This window comes from Maniola hyperantus, chromosome 5, assembly GCF_902806685.2.
Source record: "Maniola hyperantus chromosome 5, iAphHyp1.2, whole genome shotgun sequence".
In the NCBI taxonomy this organism is placed as follows: Eukaryota; Metazoa; Arthropoda; class Insecta; order Lepidoptera; family Nymphalidae; genus Maniola; species Maniola hyperantus.
In genome coordinates, this window is record NC_048540.1 from 898,055 (window position 1) to 916,705 (window position 18,651).

The window sequence follows — 18,651 nt, forward strand, 5'->3', positions numbered from 1 at the left end:
TATTTCTACTTTGTAGAGCGTCGTCTCTGTCACTCATACCCATATGACGCTTTGTCGGTTTCAACGACCGAGACAGTGCTCTACAAATCTGCTGTCTCCTTCTAAAGATCGATGTTCATCACTTCTGGCCGCGTACCTACTGTACTCGTGTGATCTTGGTGCAATTTGCAAACAGTAGGGCGATTGTCTAAAACCTGCATCAATCATTATTACAATCTCAATTGTTCTGATTGGCTGAATTTGTGCGATTCTTGTTGCAACAATGCATTGTGGCCAATAGTGAGCGAGCATTAACCAATCAGAGATGATTGCGATCGTGACATTGTAGCTGTCAAACAACCGCGGTAGGGCCACAGTATATAATAGCCCAGCGGTTGACGTCGTAGGCCTCCTATTCGAGGGGGTCGGGGGTTCGATCCCAGGCATGCAGCTCTAATTTTTCAGAGTGCAATTAAATATCATCTTGTTAAAATCACTTTTGATTTTTATATTACTAATTTTAATATGGTTTTTAAATAAAACGCAGGTTAAAACAAAATAATATTCTTAATTCAACAGTAACTTTACATACCTACCATCATAAATTACCTATAATTATTTACATATTTGTTATATCAAAAGTCCCGCAAATTGCTATTGCGCTGGAACCATGTCTCATTAATATCGAAATGACGTCATTTGACGTATATTTAAGTAAAAAGTAAAAATATACCATCAGTCAGCTCGAAACTTCAGTCTAGTGCTGACGTCACTAAAATGACACCCATGCGCATTAGCAATTTGCGGGACTTATAACTACGTATTTAATTTAACAATTTCTTTAACCTTTTCGTACCGCCAAGAGATTTAGCGTAGCGGTACGATGCCACATAGGAAGTTTTATAATCTAAAGGTAGATCCAGACTTGGGCAGCAGGATTCGTGCGCGTGCGCAAGTGTGAATTCACCTTAAGAAAGCTGGTTTGTATCAGAATTTAGAATTTTTATTAATTCGAAAACCTTTGCAAATATTTTGAAAATATTTGAAACCGCCGAGTTTCTTGCTGGTTCTTCTCGGTAGGAAAGGCTTTCCGAACCAGTGGTAGATGCATCCGATGATTCAAAAGTACTTGTGAAAGTTTAGTTGAATTAATATTTTGATTTCATTTCAATGGCGCGTGAGGAGTCATTTTGTACGGACTATATGTTGGACAAAACGTTTGTTCAAAAAATAATATTTACTAGATCATACGACTTCAACTTTTTGATTGAGATTTCCTTGTTGGGCGAAACTTTTGAACCAACATTGTGAAAGGTTTTACAATTAAATAATTATGGTTCGCCAATTTTAAAATGAGATTACGTTGTTGGACGAAACATTTGATCTAACATTGGTAACCAATACACGAACGTATTCCTACTTCACGATCCAGAGCATCACTTCCATATCCCGTTTCTTCCGATTTGACTTAATAAATACAGAAAGGCTTTTATTTTAACAAACGTTCAAACAAAACATTTGGAATATATTCGATCAAACATTGGATCCAACATTGAGGTAAGATTTTGCAACATTTCGCCAATTTCTTAATGAGATTTTGAGGTTGGATTTTAGAGTTTTCGTTGTTGGGCGAAACATTTGATCAAACATTGGTAACCAATACACTAACGTGTTATTCACGGTCCAGGCATCGCTTCTCTATTCTGTTTCTCCCACAACCTATAATATAAGGATGATTTGTTGCCAATGAGCGAGTTATGGGTGCCCCTCTCAGAAATGGCACCATTTTCCAGCACTAATATTTCGTCCGCGTCCATAACTGTGGACAGGCGATGTGCGATGCATATTGATGTTCTGCCGACGGTCGCCGCTTTTAACGCTTGGAGAATTGCCTGCAATTGGAACAAACATTGGAGCAAATATCGCATTATTTCTGATAATATACGGCCAGCCTAAGTTTTGAACATAAGACAACATTGTTATCTTTTTTATATACATACACGCTGAAATTTTAATGGTTGTTTTCCCGAAGCGAAATGATTTTGTCGTGGTATTACAATCGATTTATAAATATAAAAAAATATTAGAGTCAAAAATGTCAAATTTACAATCGAGAAAAAACAAAAATCGAATGAGACCTCGAACCAATAGTGATACCGCGTGCGCGCAGGCTAGTTTATGCCGTATCACTACGCGCGAGAGCTTATTTTGCTCTAAACCTTTTTTACTTTATTGGCTGCGCGGTTCGAGTGAATGTACCTACCAACTATTCACGTTACTACGTTAGTACTATTATATATTCTGTGACGTTACGTCTAGGGAGTTACTATTGTTTCTCACACTTTCGAGTTGTCGATTTTTTTTTTAATTATTTCAAATCAAAAACATTTTTATTTTTTAAGTTTAACTCAAAATTTCGATACTACTACTGAGGGCAAATCGTTCTGCCGCGGGCAGACAACCACTAAAACGTCACCGTGTATACACAGTAGTACCTATACTACCTTTAAAAGTTATGCCGATGTACTTGCGCAGAAATCTTATTTTTGAGTGGCGCGAATACACCTATGCTAGCCATAACGCGTGACCGTCCGCTATTGTTTGTTGCCTGTCTCTGTCACTCACCTATATATGACGTTTTGTCGGTCTCGACGACAGAGACAATGCTCTACAAATCCGCTATCTCCTTTTAAAGGTCGATGTACATTATTTTCTTACTTACATGTTCGGTAAGTGAGTCCAAGCTGGAGGTAGCTTCGTCGAATATAATGATGGGCGAGTCTTTGAGTATCGCTCGAGCGATCGCTACCCTCTGCTTCTCGCCGCCCGATAGCTTGAGCCCACGCTCGCCTACTTGAGTTTCATAGCCCTGGAACAAAATGGCCGATAGTAGGTATTAGTTCGCCATCGAATCGCCTGCTAATCGAATGAATCGAACAATCGATTGTCGATTTATTGGTCTTTACGAAAAACAATCAAATAAAAATCGACAATCGATTTATTCATCATCATCATCATCATCAGCCGATATACGTCCACTGCTGGTACGACGGGTCTTCGAATTTACCTACCGACCTACATTTTACCTACCAATATTAATTAAGATCGCATCGATTTCATCAGTTTTGATTTGTACTTAGTTAATGTGGCTAATTCCATTGTACACAATCTCTAAACTAAACTAAAATGACACGTCTAAATCTATTGCTATCCCTTTAATAATGTTGCTTACAGAAAAGGATAGCACTAGATTTAGACCTGTTAATTTAGTTTAGTTTAGAGATTGTGTACTCGAGAATCGGCCCCCATTATCTAGTTTAGTTTGTATTATAAGAGGAATGTGCAAAATCCATATAAACTCAACAGAGTTTAAGGATGTCAAGCGTAAAATTGTATAATTATTATTTGGCTGAATAAAGAATTAAAAAAAAAAAAATGGGCGATACCGCCTAAGACTAAGGTCTTCAATGAGTGTCTCCTACCTGTGACGACGCATGGAACGGAAACGTGGACACTGACAGTTGGCCTCGTCCACAAACCTAAACTAAGTCGTTCAGCGCGCTATGTTGGGTATCAGGGATAAATCCGGAACGAGGACATAGGAAATATACAATAGGATAGAATAGAATAGAATAGACTCGAATAGAATAGAATAGAATAGAGATAGAAGAATAGAATAGATAGATAGATAGAATAGAAGAATAGATAGAATAGAATAGAATAGAATAGAATAGAAGGAATAGATAGAATAGATAGAATAGAATAGAATAGAATAGAATAGACTAGAATAGAATAGAATAGAATAGAATAGAAGTAGAATAGAATAGAATAGAATAGAATAGAATAAATAGAATAGAATAGAATGAATAGATAGAATAGAATTGAAAGAATAGAAATAGAATAGAATAGAATAGAATAGCATAGAATAGAATAGAAATAGAATAGAATAGAATAGAATAGAATAGAATAGAATAGATAGAATAATAATAGAATAAGAATAGAAATAATAGATAAATATAATAATAAATAAATAGAATAGAATAGAATAAATAGAATAAATAGAATAGAAAGAATAGAATAGAATAGAATAGAATAGAATATAATAGATAGAATAAATAGAATAGAATAGATAGATATAATAAATATAATAGAATAAACAGAAGAGATATAATATAATAATAATATAATAATATATAGTAATAATCTAATATAATAGAATATATAAATAAATATAGATAATATAATATAATATAATATATATAATATTTAATATAATATAATATAATATAATAAAATAATATAATATGAAATAGAGAGAAAGAATAGAAAGAAGAGAATAAATAGAATAAATAGATAGAAATTAGAATAGAATAGAATAGCATAGAATAGATATAATAGAATATAGATAGAATATAAGAGAATAGAATAGAAAGAATAGAATAGAATAGAATAGAATAGAATAATGAAATAAGAATAGAATATAATAGAAGGATAGAATAGATAAATAGAATAGATAGAATATAAGAGATAAATATAATAGATGAATAGAAGAGAATATAATAGAATAGAAATAGAATAGAATGATTAGAATAGAATAGAATAGAGAGAAGAGAATAAATAGAAATAGAATGAAGAAAGAAAGAGAAGAGAATAGAATAGATAGAAAGAATAGATAGAATAGAATATAATAGAATAGAAATGAATAGATAGAATAGAATAGAATAGAATAGAATTTTTTGATTCATGTAAACCTGGGAAAAAGGGATTATGAATAGGCAGTAGTTTTATTTACCACTAGTTCGCAAAGAAACAAAAGCGACCGACATAGCTCAAAGGATTTGTTTTTTTTTTTTTTTATAAGAGTATTGCCATGTTTTAAATGACTAATATTCCCCCTTTCCTCTCCAACTAAGCTCAAGCTTGTGTAGGAGTATGTAACGACAATAGTGCACGGCGGGGTTTTGAAACCGTCGACCATTCGATTTTCAGTCCACTCCTTTACCCGTTGAGCTATTGAGCCTAATTAGCATCCTGAATTCTGATTCTGATGAGCAAGCTGAAGTGGAATGGGCATGTCATGTCTTTCGCAGAACCGACGGCCGAGGGGCAACGTGTTATGGAGTGAGACGGCGTACCTGGGAAGCGCAGTTGTGGGACACCTCCAGCCCGTGGACGAAGGACCGAGTGGTGGGGAGCATATTAGAAGGCGGAGTACGTGTTTTGGTGTCGCGCACTCGAAAAGGCTTAAATGGCCCGCAGTGGACGCACACAGGCTGATGATAGGATTTGGAAAAACCATGCTACCTTAGGCCCAGTGATGACGGATTCGTGCAGTTCGGCCATTCTTGCTCGCTTGTACACTTCCTCCTGCGACTTGGACAGATCTCCGTAGTGCAGGTTGTGGTATATCGTGTCGTGGAACAGCACACAGTCCTGGAACAAATAATTATATCTATCACCTAAATATAATAATAATAAAAACCTTTATTCAGCCAAATTTACAAATAGGTAGAAACAGGTAGGGTGCCGTAGTCCCTGGAACCAGGAGCCGACCAGTGTCCATGCTCCCTGGTTCCCAAGACCCAGGCACCCACTTCTTAAAACTAGCTTAGAGTATGTAAAAAGAAAAGGTGACTGACTAACTGACTGATCATCAACGCACAGCTCAAACTACTGGACGGAGCCGACTGAAAATGTGGCATGCAGATCTATCTATCTCACGGTGATTTTTATCCATACTAATAATATTATAAATGCGAAAGTGTGTCTGTCTATCTGCGAAGCCTTTCACGGCCCATTCGTTCAACCGATTTTGACGAAATTTGCTAGAGCTAGAGATAGCTTGTATCCAAGGTGGCGTGCAACTCATAGAGGCATAAAAGTCGCTGCTTACCCAAGAAATGGTTAACTCAGTTGAAATTTCTCAATGCTCATTATCCTTTGGCTTGCTTACCTAACTAATGCTTACCCTGGCTTTAAACCCTATGCACGCCACTGCTTGTATCCCGGGGAAGGACTATGCTACTTTTTATCCCGGAAATCAAAGAGTTCCTACGGGATTTTAAAACCTTAATCCACAGCGCCACCACGAGCATCTCTAGTTTTATTATTTTTGCCACTGTGTCCGTGTGATAACAGTTTTCTAGTACTAATGTCTCTGAGCTTAGCCGTGGACGGACAGACAGACGGATATGGCATGAATGAATGAATGAGTCCCCGCGCGTTTAGCTTTCCTTCGAACCACGTGTAAAGGTTACATATTATGCACATTTTTTTTGTTTTGGAATGGGGACCCGCAGGAGAGGGCGCCACAAGAGGTCCGCCGTTTAAATTATGGCGTTTGACAACTCAGTATAGTGGAAACCATTTATTATGGCTATGGATTCCACATAATATATACTACCTCTATGTTTTACCTGCGGGACTATGGCAATGGACCTCCTCAAGCTGACCAAGTCCAAGTCCTTGATGTTTTGACCGGCTATCGTGATCTGTCCGGATTGCGGCTCGAAGAAACGGAACAGAAGACGCACCATTGTTGATTTACTACAATAGAATAGAAATAGAAAAGTTTTTGAAGCAAAGCTTTGTTGAATCAATAAAAAAGATACTCTTTTATTCAGCACAAACACAATGCACAGTACAAAACACACAGAAAAAAGCGTCATCGAAGCGACAACTCATTGGCGAATGGAGCCTAAAATAGTGTTGTATCCACAGATGACGGAAAAACCGTTATCTGTGCATGTCACCCTTTCCCTCTAACTGTGCCTCACCCCGAAAGAGGCCGGATGAATGAATTTTGCTTTGAAAATATCAAATCGACGTTTGGAATAAGAGCGGGGGCACAAGATGCGTTGAATGAATGAATGAATGAATGAATGAAATGAATGAATGAATGAAAATCTTTTTATTCGTATAAACTTTTACAAGTGCTTACGAATAGTCGGATGCATCTACCACTGGTTCGGAATGCCTTTCCTGCCGAGAAGAACCAGCAAGAACTCGGCGGTTGCTCTTTTCAAATATTTGATATAGGTACAAAATTATGCCATGTATAAAATAGTATTTGCAGTGTTGTGCGTTGCTGGAACGAGCTGCAGGTCAAATCCACGCTCTTTTATCATTTAGATAATCTTCAATTGTGTAATATGCTTTTTTCAGGAGCATATTTTTAATAGATTTTTTAAACTTGTGCAAAGGTAAGTCCAAAATAGTTTGCGGGATTTTATTATAAAAGGTAATACCAATACCCACAAATGACTTTTGAACTTTCCTGAGGCGGAAGGCAGGCGCAGCGATAACGCAGCGACACCGTTGCGGCGGCGGTGCGGCGCCGCAGCGGTGTCGCTGCGTTGTCTTACATAGAAATATATGTGGCATGTCACACGATGCGCTCCGGCGCCGCACCGCCGCCGCAACCACCGAGACGAGGCGGGGAGGGGTGAATGCGTTGCGACGTCGGAGCGGCACCACTCAGTTGTTTTTATCAACAGACTGACCAACGCTGCTACGGCGCCGCTGCGACATAACAACGTTTTTTTATTATTTATTTTTATTATTTATTACGGTGAAATCTTTGCGATGCGGCGCCGCAACGCATCGTGTGCCCCCAGTATCACGTCTATTTTTGGCAAAAGAAAACATTGTTTTACACAAACCAAAGACATTCGCAATGATTATGCAGATTATGGAGTTGTTAATTTTTCCAATTTGCTAGTTTCTTATATAGTTTATTTAATTCAAAATCATCGTATTAATTGTGGTACAACTGTTTAAGTTACGCCAATGTACCTGCGCAGAAATCTTATTTTTGAACTCCAAAATATCAATAGGTAGTTGGCCGACTTGCTCTTGATGAAAGCTAAAATCTGTCTCACCCGCTCCCTGAGCCTCCGACGATGCCGATTTTCTGGCCCGCGGGAATGCTGAAGGTCAGGTTGTTGAAGATCGGTTTCCCGTTGATGTATTTGAAGCTCACGTCCTTGAAGTCGATTGTTGCGGTCTTGGCGTCCACCACTAGTTTGCTGGCTTGCTCTTTTTCCTGTGAATAATAATAAAAATAGGGATAACGACCCCTCAACAGTTTCTAAGCTTTGCCGGTAGGGTCTCGTCACGGCCGAAGCTTCCCACCAGACAACCGATTTGGGCCACATCAGTTCACTGGTTTCACTTTCTGATGACTGGTTGAAACCGGTTTTGGGCCTCACTGATTGGATGGTTTCACTTTCAGATGACCGGTTGAAACTAGTTTGGGCCTTATCGATTGGATGGTTTCACTTTCTGATGACCGGATGAAACTGTTTTGGGCCTCACTGATTAGATGGTTTCACTTTCTGATGACCGGTTGAAACCAGTTTGGGCCTTATCTCTGATGACCGGCTGAAACCGGTTTGGGGTACATTGGCTAGATGGTTTCACTTTTTATGACCGGTTGAAACCAGTTTGGGCCTTATCGATTGGATGGTTTCACTTTCTGATAACCGGCTGAAACCGGTTTGGGGTACATCGGCTGGATGGGTTCATTTTTTAATGACCGGTTGAAACCAGTTTGGGGCACATCGGTTATAAGGTTTTAGTCTATAACGGACATAGGTAGAGACATTGTCTGTGTTTTATATATTAAGAAGAAATGTATACTCACTTTGACTCGCGGCTGCACCGTCATAAGAGTGAACATGGTCTGCATATCGACCACTGCCTGACGAACTTCACGGTACACGGAGCCCAGGAAGCCCAGCGGTATGGACAGTTGAAACACCAACCCGTTCACCATCACCAAGTCACCCACTGTCATATTGCCTGGTGAAACAAAATCCATACGGTAATAAAATAATAATCATGATGGCTGAAGATGGCGTGCTGGCCGAAGTTCCACAACGCCAGACTAGACGCAGTCTTGAGAGAAGCGTCCTCATACTTCTTCAGACTCGCGTCGTATTTCTGCAGCTCGTAGTTCTCGTTGAAATACTACAATAGCAAAACTCACCCTGTGCAATCTGATTGGCCGCCATAATCATGATGGCGCTCAGGCCGGCGCTGAAGATGGCGTGCTGGCCGAAGTTCAACAACGCCAGACTAGACGCAGTCTTGAGAGAAGCGTCCTCATACTTCTTCAGACTCGCGTCGTATTTCTGCAGCTCGTAGTTCTCGTTGTTGAAATACTACAATAACAAAAAACCTCTTTTATTGTAGTCTGTTAACAAAACATTTTAAATTTTAGAAACGAAATGAAATGAAATGAAATTGAATATATATATTTTTTTCATTTATAGACTAGCGCACGGCTGCAATCAGACCTGGCAAGTGAAGATGCAGCCTAACTAAGGTGCCTCAAAATAGTTAGCGTCAACTGAGATTTTTGACTCTATCATTACGTAACAGAGAGAGCACTATACTAACTTCTTATATCTTCTATACTAACACCATATTATAAAAGCGAAAGTGTGTTTGTTCGTTGGTTTGTTGGTCTGCCTTTCAATCACGTCGTGATTTTTTGCATGGGTATAGTTTAAGACCTGGAGAGTGGCATAGGCTACTTTTATCCCGGGAAATCGAAAGGTTCCCACGGGATTTTCAGAAACCTAAATCCACGCGTACGTTGTTGCGGGCATCAGCTAAAAGTATACTAAATACATAACAGATAATATCTAGTACATAAATAAATATCAATCTATTACAATAAAACTTAAAGCTAGCCTTATCTAATTACCATATAAATCATGACCGCGTGGAATGGTGCCAAGAATACTGGCTGCATTTCCGCGCTGGACAGCCAGGCTGATCCGTTGCGCAAAAAATGAGCCAGCCCTTCTGTCACCAGATGAGGCTATTAGTCGCGGTGAAATGTCTCGTAAAAAATTTTTAGCACTAAATATTCTAGGTCACAAGAACATAGTGAACTGTAAGTACGTGTTAGAATAAACTAAGGACAGTTATTGGACTGTAAATTAGATTTAAAAATTAATCATAAGTAGAAGTTTAAGCTAGAATAATGTTACTTATTAGCCCATAGGCTAGATGGTAGTAGTAATAAAGCTGCCATTTTATAATGGTGCTTTATGGTAGAAAAAAAAAAAAAAAAAAAAACTAAATTTCTAGTACATAGTTATTTCTCACCTTAACAGTCTCGTAGTTGATGAGCGAGTCGATAGCCTTATTCCCGGCGTCGTTTTCAGCTTTGTTCATGTACACCCTGAACTTAGTCCGCCACTGGGTGACGGCCAGTGTGTACGCCGCGTATACACCCACGCAGCTAAACGCTACACCTGTGGACAAATAACATTTTACTGAATAATAATTAAAAAAAAAAAAAAAAAAAAATGCTATTCTGCATCCGCGGAAAACAGTTCCTCTCTGTTGCACACTCCCATGCAAATGATAGAGGTAAAAATATCAGTGGCGTTAACCATTTTGATTCACCAACCAGTCACAAACATGTTTTTCAAAACATTCGAAATTCAATTCGATAATAACTTCAAAAAATTTGAATTTCAATTAGAAAACAATCCGTCTGTGATTCGTTGGTGTATCAAAATGGTTAGCGCCAAGAATATTTTGATGTGAGTTTTTCGCTTAAAAATTGATGACCAATGTTCAAGTTTGGTTTGACAGCTTTATGAAACACGATTTTTGCATTAGGTTCAATGGAATTTATACAAAGAACTAGCTTATGCTCGCGACTTCGTCCGCGTGGACTACAAAATTTCAAAACCCTATTTCACCCCCTTAGGAGTTGAATTTTCAAAAATCCTTTCTTAGCGGATGCCTACGTCATAATAGCTATCTGCATGCCAAATTTCAGCCCGATCCGTCCAGTAGTTTGAGCTGTGCGTTGATAGATCAGTCAGTCAGTCAGTCAGTCATTCAGTCAGTCAGTCAGTCAGTCACCTTTTCCTTTTATATATATATATAATATCTAAATAATTTTCAATACATATCAAAAATTGCGAACCGGCAAGAATCGAACCCGCGTCTCCTGGACACAGCGTAATAACAAGTTACCTGCAAAAGCCAGTCCTCCCTTGAGGCCGAGTATGGAAGACACCAGGGCCAGCTCCAATATTGTAGGCACAATGTTGAACACCATCGCCGACAGCACGAAGTTTATGGCGCGAGAGCCGCGGTCTATCGTCTATGAAACAAACGAAAAAAACCGGTCAAGTGCGAGTCACACTCGCGCACTGAGGGTTCCGTACTCGGGTATTTTTTCGACATTTTGCACGAGAAATCAAAAACTATTATGCATAAAATAAATAAAAATCTGCTTTAGAATGTATGTGTGCCTTTTCATAAGATAGCCCACTTGGTATGTTAACCTTACTTTGAAAGTTGAAAATACTAATTATTTGTTCATGAAAATAATTAAAATGTAATTATTCTTTTGTGATGTAACCACAAATTCACCGTTTTCTGATTTTTAGGGTTCCGTACCTCAAAAGGAAAAACGGAATCCTTATAGGATCACTTTGTTGTTTGTCTGTCTGTCTGTCAAGAAACCTACAGGGTACTTCCCGTTCACCTAGAATCATGAAATTTGGCAGGTGGGTGGGTCTTATAGCTGGCTTTAGGGGAAAAATCTGAAAACCGTGAATTTAGGGTTAGATCACACAAAAAAATTAAATTGTGGTCATGAACTAATATTTAGTATTTTCAATATTCGAAGTAAGATAACTATATCAAGTGGGGTATCATAATATGAAAGGGCTTTACTTGCATTCTAAAACAGATTTTTATTTATTTTTATGCATCATAGTTTTTGAATTATCGTGCAGAATGTCGAAAAAATACGACTGTAGTACGGAACCCTCAGTGTGCGAGCCTGACTCGCACTTAGCCGGTTTTTCCCCTTACGTGTGCTATAAAACCTATCTACTTGTCAACTATACCTATGCAAAAAATCACGTCGATTCGTTGCTCCGTTGCGACATGATTGAAGGACAAACCAATAAACCAACAAACAAACACACTTTCTCATTTATAATAATAAAAGGAAAAGGTGACTGACTGACTGACTGACTGACTGACTGACTGACTGACTGATCTATCAACGCACAGCTCAAACTACTGGACGGATCGGGCTGAAATTTGGCATGCAGATAGCTATTATGACGTAGGCGTCCGCTAATAATAATAATAATAATATATCTTTATTTTCAGATAAAAATCCAGAGTAATACAATATAATAAAATAACGTTTAGATAAAATTAAATTAAAATAAAATAAATAGCCAAAAGTAATTTTTTGCAAATTAATTAGGTATATAAAGTAAAATAAATAATATTATTTAAGTCAAAATTGCACACTAAAGGTGTGCTGAGCTATTTTCTATTCGCATTAAAGGATAAGAAAGGATTTTTGAAAATTCACTCCTAAGGGGGTGAAATAGGGGTTTGAAATTTGTGTAGTCCACGCGGACGAAGTCGCGAGCATAAGCTAGTTTATAATATGGGTAGTGATGCTTGGCTTAGATCAGATTTGCTGGCAAGTAATGATGCAGGAGCGCGCTGGCCTAGAAGACGCCTCTTCACTCTTGATTTGAAGGTACCCATATTAAAATTGGAGGGGAAATCTGATGCTGGAAGGGCATTTCATTTTCTAACTGCTAGAATATGGAACTCTTCCGCTAGAAAATAGCAGTTTGAATTAGAAATAAGGAGGCAAATCGCTTCGTACGTGTCCTTGGAATTTAGACTACGTACAAAAAGATGGAGGAAACGTTTTACCTTTGACAAAGCCCCAGTCTGTCTGCCCAATGAAAGCTCAGATCCAAGTTGTGTATATGCATGAACACATTGCAGGCTAGTTTCCTGATGGAATGTTGGGCCACTTTAGCGAACACCGCGTTTCTTAGCTCGTTGAAGCCTGCCGCCGTCGCTCGGGCGATGCCGTCTGAAATTAAATGTGCATTTTGAGAACGCACTCGTCATTTTTGCTCTATGGGTTGAGATTAGGGTTCATGATTTCTCGAGCTTATCAATTTCTCGGGTCTCGAGAATTCTCGAGGCTAATTTCTCGGGTCTTCTCGGGTTGTCGAGAAATTTACATTTACGTACGGATTTGCATATTCTTCGGTTCCAATAATGCGATTAATCAACAAATTCAGTGGTTTCCCTCAAATAAAAGTACCAAAATAATTATAAGACTTTTTTGACAGTCTTCAACATAATTAGCTTCTTTTTCTTAAAGAAAACTAAAAAAAATATTCTGACATTTGTGACTTTACATTATACAATTACAGCACAAGCACAGCATTAAAAAGAAAAAAAATCAACTTAAAACTTCTAGCTTCTTTCTTTTAAACAAAACAAACAATAAACAAAAATTTCAACATGAAAACGTTAACCTTATCCTAACTTAATTAAATTACAATCACAGCACCATTTTTGGCATGTTAATTAGAAAAAAAATCAAATGAAATTTTTGCATTTAAAACAAACGGCAAACGCAAATCGTTTTATTTTATAATTTCATAGACTCAAAATGATTTCTCGAGTTCTCGAGTTTTCTCGAGCTTGATTTCCCGGGAACAAAGCCCAACGATTTCCCGGAATCTCGAGCCGAGAATGAACCCTAGTTGAGATCTATAAAGCGCACTCTGACTTAGCTTAGACTTAAGACAGAGTTAAAACGTCTCGTTTATAACTAGTCATAGCTATCTCTCATATAAATCTGTCTCGTTTGAACTCAATCTTAAGTCTGAGCAAAGTCAAAGTGCGCTCTATAGATCTCAGCATATGTCATCTGTGTCAACTATCATGTCAAGAGGACGGTTTTAGTCCGAGAGCGCAGTTCGGTGATTTTTTCATACAAACATAGGAGGGTATATAATTGGTACTACATTATTGATATTGTACGCTCAAAACTAAGTATTATAACGGTTTGTCTTGCCATTATCTAGGTTTATTGATATAATAAACATCGAAAAAAACATTAATTTTAAGTTGCAAGCCTCGAAATATTCCTATTTTAACATTAGATTTATGACGACTTTGGGCGTAAATAAATAAGGTTAATAATAAATTATTTATTTCTTACTGTCACTATACTCACATCCAACCAACAAGCTGAAGGCTGCTTGGAAGGCATTCCACGCTCTCATTACATAATAAACTTATGCTATACAAGCAAGTTCTGATGCCTGTATGGACGTATGGTATACAACTCTGGGGGTGTACTAAACCGACCAATGTTCAAGTAATACAGAGATTCCAGAACAAAGTACTCAGGGAAATAACATGCACCCTGGTATGTAAGAAATCACGATCTCCACAGGGACCTTAAGATAGAGTTCGTAAACAAAATCATCCAAAAGTACGCAGAAGCTCACCAACATCGACTTCGCCATCATGTTAATTTGGAGGCTGTGAAGCTTCTAGATAACATGGATATCAAAAGGCTCAAAAGAACCAAGCCGTTCGAATTAGTGTTAAAAAGTACACAAGTGCAGCGTTTGTGTAATAGTGCTTGTGCTACTTTATTTTCTAGGTCACAAGAACATAGTGAACTGTAAGTATGTGTTAGAATAAACTAAGGACAGTTATTGGACTGTAAATTAGATTTAAAAATTAATCATAAGTAGAAGTTTAAGCTAGAATAATATTACTTATTACCCATAGGCTAGATGGTAGTAGTAATAAAGCTGCCATTTTATAATGGTGCTTTATGGTAGGAAAAAAAAAAAAAAAAAAAAAAAAACTATACTCACATCCAACCAACAAGCTGAAGGCAGTGGTCCCCAAAGCTTGCGGCACCGTCGCCATTCCCAACAGCGCGTCACCGGCCGGCGTCACCGACAGCTGGTTAACCTCATCCACCGCGTACTTGAACAGGAACGGCACTGTCACGTTCATCACTTTCGCGCCAAACAGGAGCGAGAGGGATAGCATCACTCGTTCCTTATCATCGGATTGTCCTACAAATAGGCAGATTGTTAAAATCTGGATCCACACTGGGCGTGTAGAGTCAAGTCAAATTATATGATTTCTTTTCTTATGTTTAAATCTGTTTTTAATTTTCGTATATAAAAGGAAAAGCTGACTAACTGGCTGACTGATCTATCGACACAGCTCAAACTATGTGACAGATCAGGCTGAAATTCCAGGATGAAATTTGACGACCTCCCTGGCGCAGTGGTGAGCGCTGTGGTCTTAATAGTGGGAGGTCCCGGGTTCGATTCCTGGCAGGGGTTTGGAATTTTATAATTTCTAAATTTCTGGTCTGGTCTGGTGGGGCTTCGGCCGTGGCTAGTTACCACCCTACCGGCAAAGCCGTGCCGCCAAGCGATTTAGCGTTCCGGTACGATGCCGTGTAGAAACCAAAGGGGTATGCGTTTAATAAAAACTGCCATACCCCTTCCAGATTAGCCCGCTATCATCTAGACTGCATCATCACTTACTACCAGGTGAGATTGCAGTCAAGGACTAACTTGTATCTGAATAAAAAAAAAATGCAGTTATTATGATGTAGACATCCACTAAGAAAGGATTTTCGAAAATTCAATCCCTAAGGGGGTAAAATAGGGATTTTGTAATTTATGTAGTCCACGCGGACAAAATTATGTAAAATGTGTACCAAAAAGATGAAGCACCTGCCTAGGGTCGAACCCCAGACCTCTCAAATAGGAGGCTGATATCTTGACCACTGTTTCATCATCATCATCATCATCATCAACCAATAGACGTCCACTGCTGGACATAGGTCTCTTGTAGGGACTTCCACATGCCACGGTCTTGCACCGCCTGAATCCAGCGGCTCCCTGCCACTTGTCTGATGTTTCCGTCCACCTAGTGGGGGGGTCTGCCAACGCTGCGTCTTCCGAAGCGGTACCACTGTTTAGGAAGTAGTTAAAAGACTTAAAATGTCTCACCTTAGGCCATACATACTCCAGCATCCCCCTGACCATGTCAGTCCCCGACACAGGCTTAGCATCTCCAAGGTTTATATCTTCTCGGGACAAAACAGACGCGCCTGGATGAAAGCAGTCTCTCTTTTGGATCCCTAGGACGGGACACCATATCAGGATATATTATAGGGATAGAAATGCTTTATACAGGATGCGGATAGTAAAAAGGGACAGGCGAGTGGTGAATGCGGGATAGAGATCTGCATCAACCAGCATAAAAACACAAAATGATAACAAAAGCATCACATTAGTAAATGAAAATAAAGATTATGCAATAACTAAGTGAAGTAACTAGTGTTTGATATTACTAGTTAAAAACTAACTATAAATGTGTATCTAAGAGTTAAAACAAGCAGTAATCAAAATTATACTGTAGGGAAATGTTATTAACAAATAAAAGGTGTGCATACACCTTTCCTTCTTTTATTTTGAGTTAAATATAAATTAACCCAACTTAACTGTAACTGAATTAAACATAAACATAACATGAACTAAGTATTACAGTATACAACTTTAATCTATATAACTTGTAAAGTGCAAATAAGTGGTACTCTTAGATTAATAAAATCTGAATATATAAGAGAAAAAGGTGACTGACTGACTGATCTATCAACACACCGCTGAAACTACTGGACGGATTGAGCTGAAATTTGCGTTCTGATGTAGGCTAGCGGAGAAGGGATTTTTGAAATTCAGCCCTAAGGTAGTAAAATAGGGGTTGAAATTTATGTAATCCGCGTGGGCGAAGTCGCAAGCATAAGCTAGTAATTAGATAAATGAAGAAAATAACTAAGAATGCACCACAATAAGCTTCTTTAGTTTTTAAATAAATTCTGTAAGATTTCTATCTTACTTTAAGTTTCATTGAACTATGTTTTAGTATCTACAGCCTAGTATGGTTGCAAATACCAAGTTTTTGGACCAGAAATTATTCTTTAATTACTTAAGTAAATCTGTTTTATCACCTGATTATACCGGTAATACCGACTAATAAACCATCTTAAATTATATAACTGATAAAACAGAATTCACTGCAAGGTCAACGTCGACTTACGCAACTTCAGTTGGCAAACAAGTCGCAACATATAAACCAGAACTGAAATTCATATAATTACGCGTTCTAAAATCCACTTCAAGACTTACCAACTGGAATTTTCCCTGTTTTGGGCTTATTAGCCAAAACCGCCGCCAAAACATTCTTTGCTGAATCTTGACCAGCATTGTTTGGGGTTTGTGAAGAATAAAACTGCAAAGTAAACACGAAAATTAACTGAGAAAAGAATTCAAAGAAAAATCATCAGATCACATTTTTTCAGAACGGTTTTTCGTACCCTGAAGTAGCTTGCGGCAGCGCATTGCTTGCAAATAATATTAAACTGTGGCTTGTTGAGAATCTCTGATTTATTTGAGAACGTTTTAGTTAATTTTACATGGTTTTTTATTAATTTATCGAATCTCCTGTTTGACAAAAGCGCTGCCGCCATGGTCGTTTCCAAACTGACAGCAACTGACAGTGACATTGACAGCTCCGCTCCGACAAAAACATTGGCAGCTAATTATCTATAGTCTATGCCCATTAACCACAGAGTGCATTCAATTTACTGTACGTAGTAGTACATCCAAATTCTTTGATAGCTTCTAACAAAATGACTTCTGCTAGACAATGTTCAAAAAGATCCTCAACAGATGTCTACTAATTTTCTGTATACAGTATACAGTAGGATTACTGAGTATGGTCTATGTACTGAGTACTGACTATTAATACTACTTATGAGAAGTCCTCAGGAGTAAAAACAGCTAGCTTAGCTTAGATTCAATACTAATATGAAATGAAAATCAATTTTAGAAATCTAACATTTAATAAACTTTTCTAATATATTCACATATTGACCCTGAGATCTATACAATTGTCTAAAATCATACTCTTACTAAAACTACACAACTTCTCAAGAGCTTCACCTATACTTACAAGTCTATCTTTAACCATTGGCATTATAAATTCAATTAACACCCTATCATTAGAACATATAGCTGCAGAGTAAATTAATCTACTTATATCAAGATTTTTGTTGTAGTAATACTTTACGACCATCAATAAACCATAGAATTAAAACTTAGGCCTCGTAAATCAATATACAAATCATTATTCAATCCATGATTATTAATAAATGCTATTTGATCGCTAGAAAGCTTACTACCTTTCGAATTAAATACATATTAATTTCATCAAAACTAAATGATACAAAGTCAATTTCATTGGATGGTAAAAAGAATCCATACTCGGTTATCAATTTAAAATTATGACTGTCACCATAGCATATAAAACCGTGTATATGGATCAAAATTATTTTTTGTATAAATAGAAAACCGTACATCAGAAAATATACCCTCATTTAATTTTGTGACTGGTAAATTTGCTACATCCTTACTAATCATAAGTTTTGTCTCGTTTTTAGCATTTGGACTGTGGTTAATCATGTCTAAGTAGGGACACAATGATATCTTTGTGTTATCATTGATGAGGGATAAAATGTTACTATTTACATTTTGTAAGTCAATAAGTTTTGTCAAATCCATATAAACACATCTGGTATTTACTGTAAAATACGCCCATTCATATCTTGTAATGTAAAATATGTTCAAACTTTGAACCTCATTATAATTGCTCGTTGTATTTTGTAAAAGTTCATTAAAAATATTAAATGAGGTCTCAATTGTATTCTTTTGCTTTGTAATCGCACACACATTTCACTATCAATATGACACA

At 37.6% G+C, this 18,651-nt stretch overlaps 2 protein-coding genes and 1 long non-coding RNA gene across 3 annotated transcripts in view; 1 reads left to right on the top strand and 2 right to left on the bottom strand.

Moving 5' to 3' along the window:
• Nucleotides 1–18,651, top strand: part of LOC138402373 (uncharacterized) — a 404,494-nt gene that overhangs the window by 336,851 nt on the left and 48,992 nt on the right. The window lies entirely within an intron of this gene.
• LOC117982688 (iron-sulfur clusters transporter ABCB7, mitochondrial-like) lies at nt 528–17,376 on the bottom strand. The gene is given in 16 exon segments (XM_034969064.2): nt 528–1,871; nt 2,702–2,848; nt 5,284–5,412; nt 6,396–6,525; nt 7,860–8,023; nt 8,624–8,781; nt 8,969–9,143; nt 10,099–10,247; nt 10,984–11,113; nt 12,706–12,734; nt 12,737–12,871; nt 14,688–14,876; nt 14,879–14,894; nt 15,849–15,979; nt 17,028–17,130; nt 17,216–17,376. Coding segments are annotated over 16 exon segments (2,154 nt in total). The 5' UTR covers nt 17,369–17,376; the 3' UTR covers nt 528–1,655.
• The window catches only part of LOC117982467 (uncharacterized), a 2,754-nt gene continuing 1,837 nt past the window's right edge, over nt 17,735–18,651 (bottom strand). Inside the window, 5 exon segments of the mRNA XM_069498655.1 lie at nt 17,735–17,778; nt 17,781–17,993; nt 17,996–18,094; nt 18,097–18,209; nt 18,211–18,620. Of these exon segments, the coding sequence (XP_069354756.1) occupies nt 17,735–17,778; nt 17,781–17,993; nt 17,996–18,094; nt 18,097–18,209; nt 18,211–18,620 (879 nt within the window).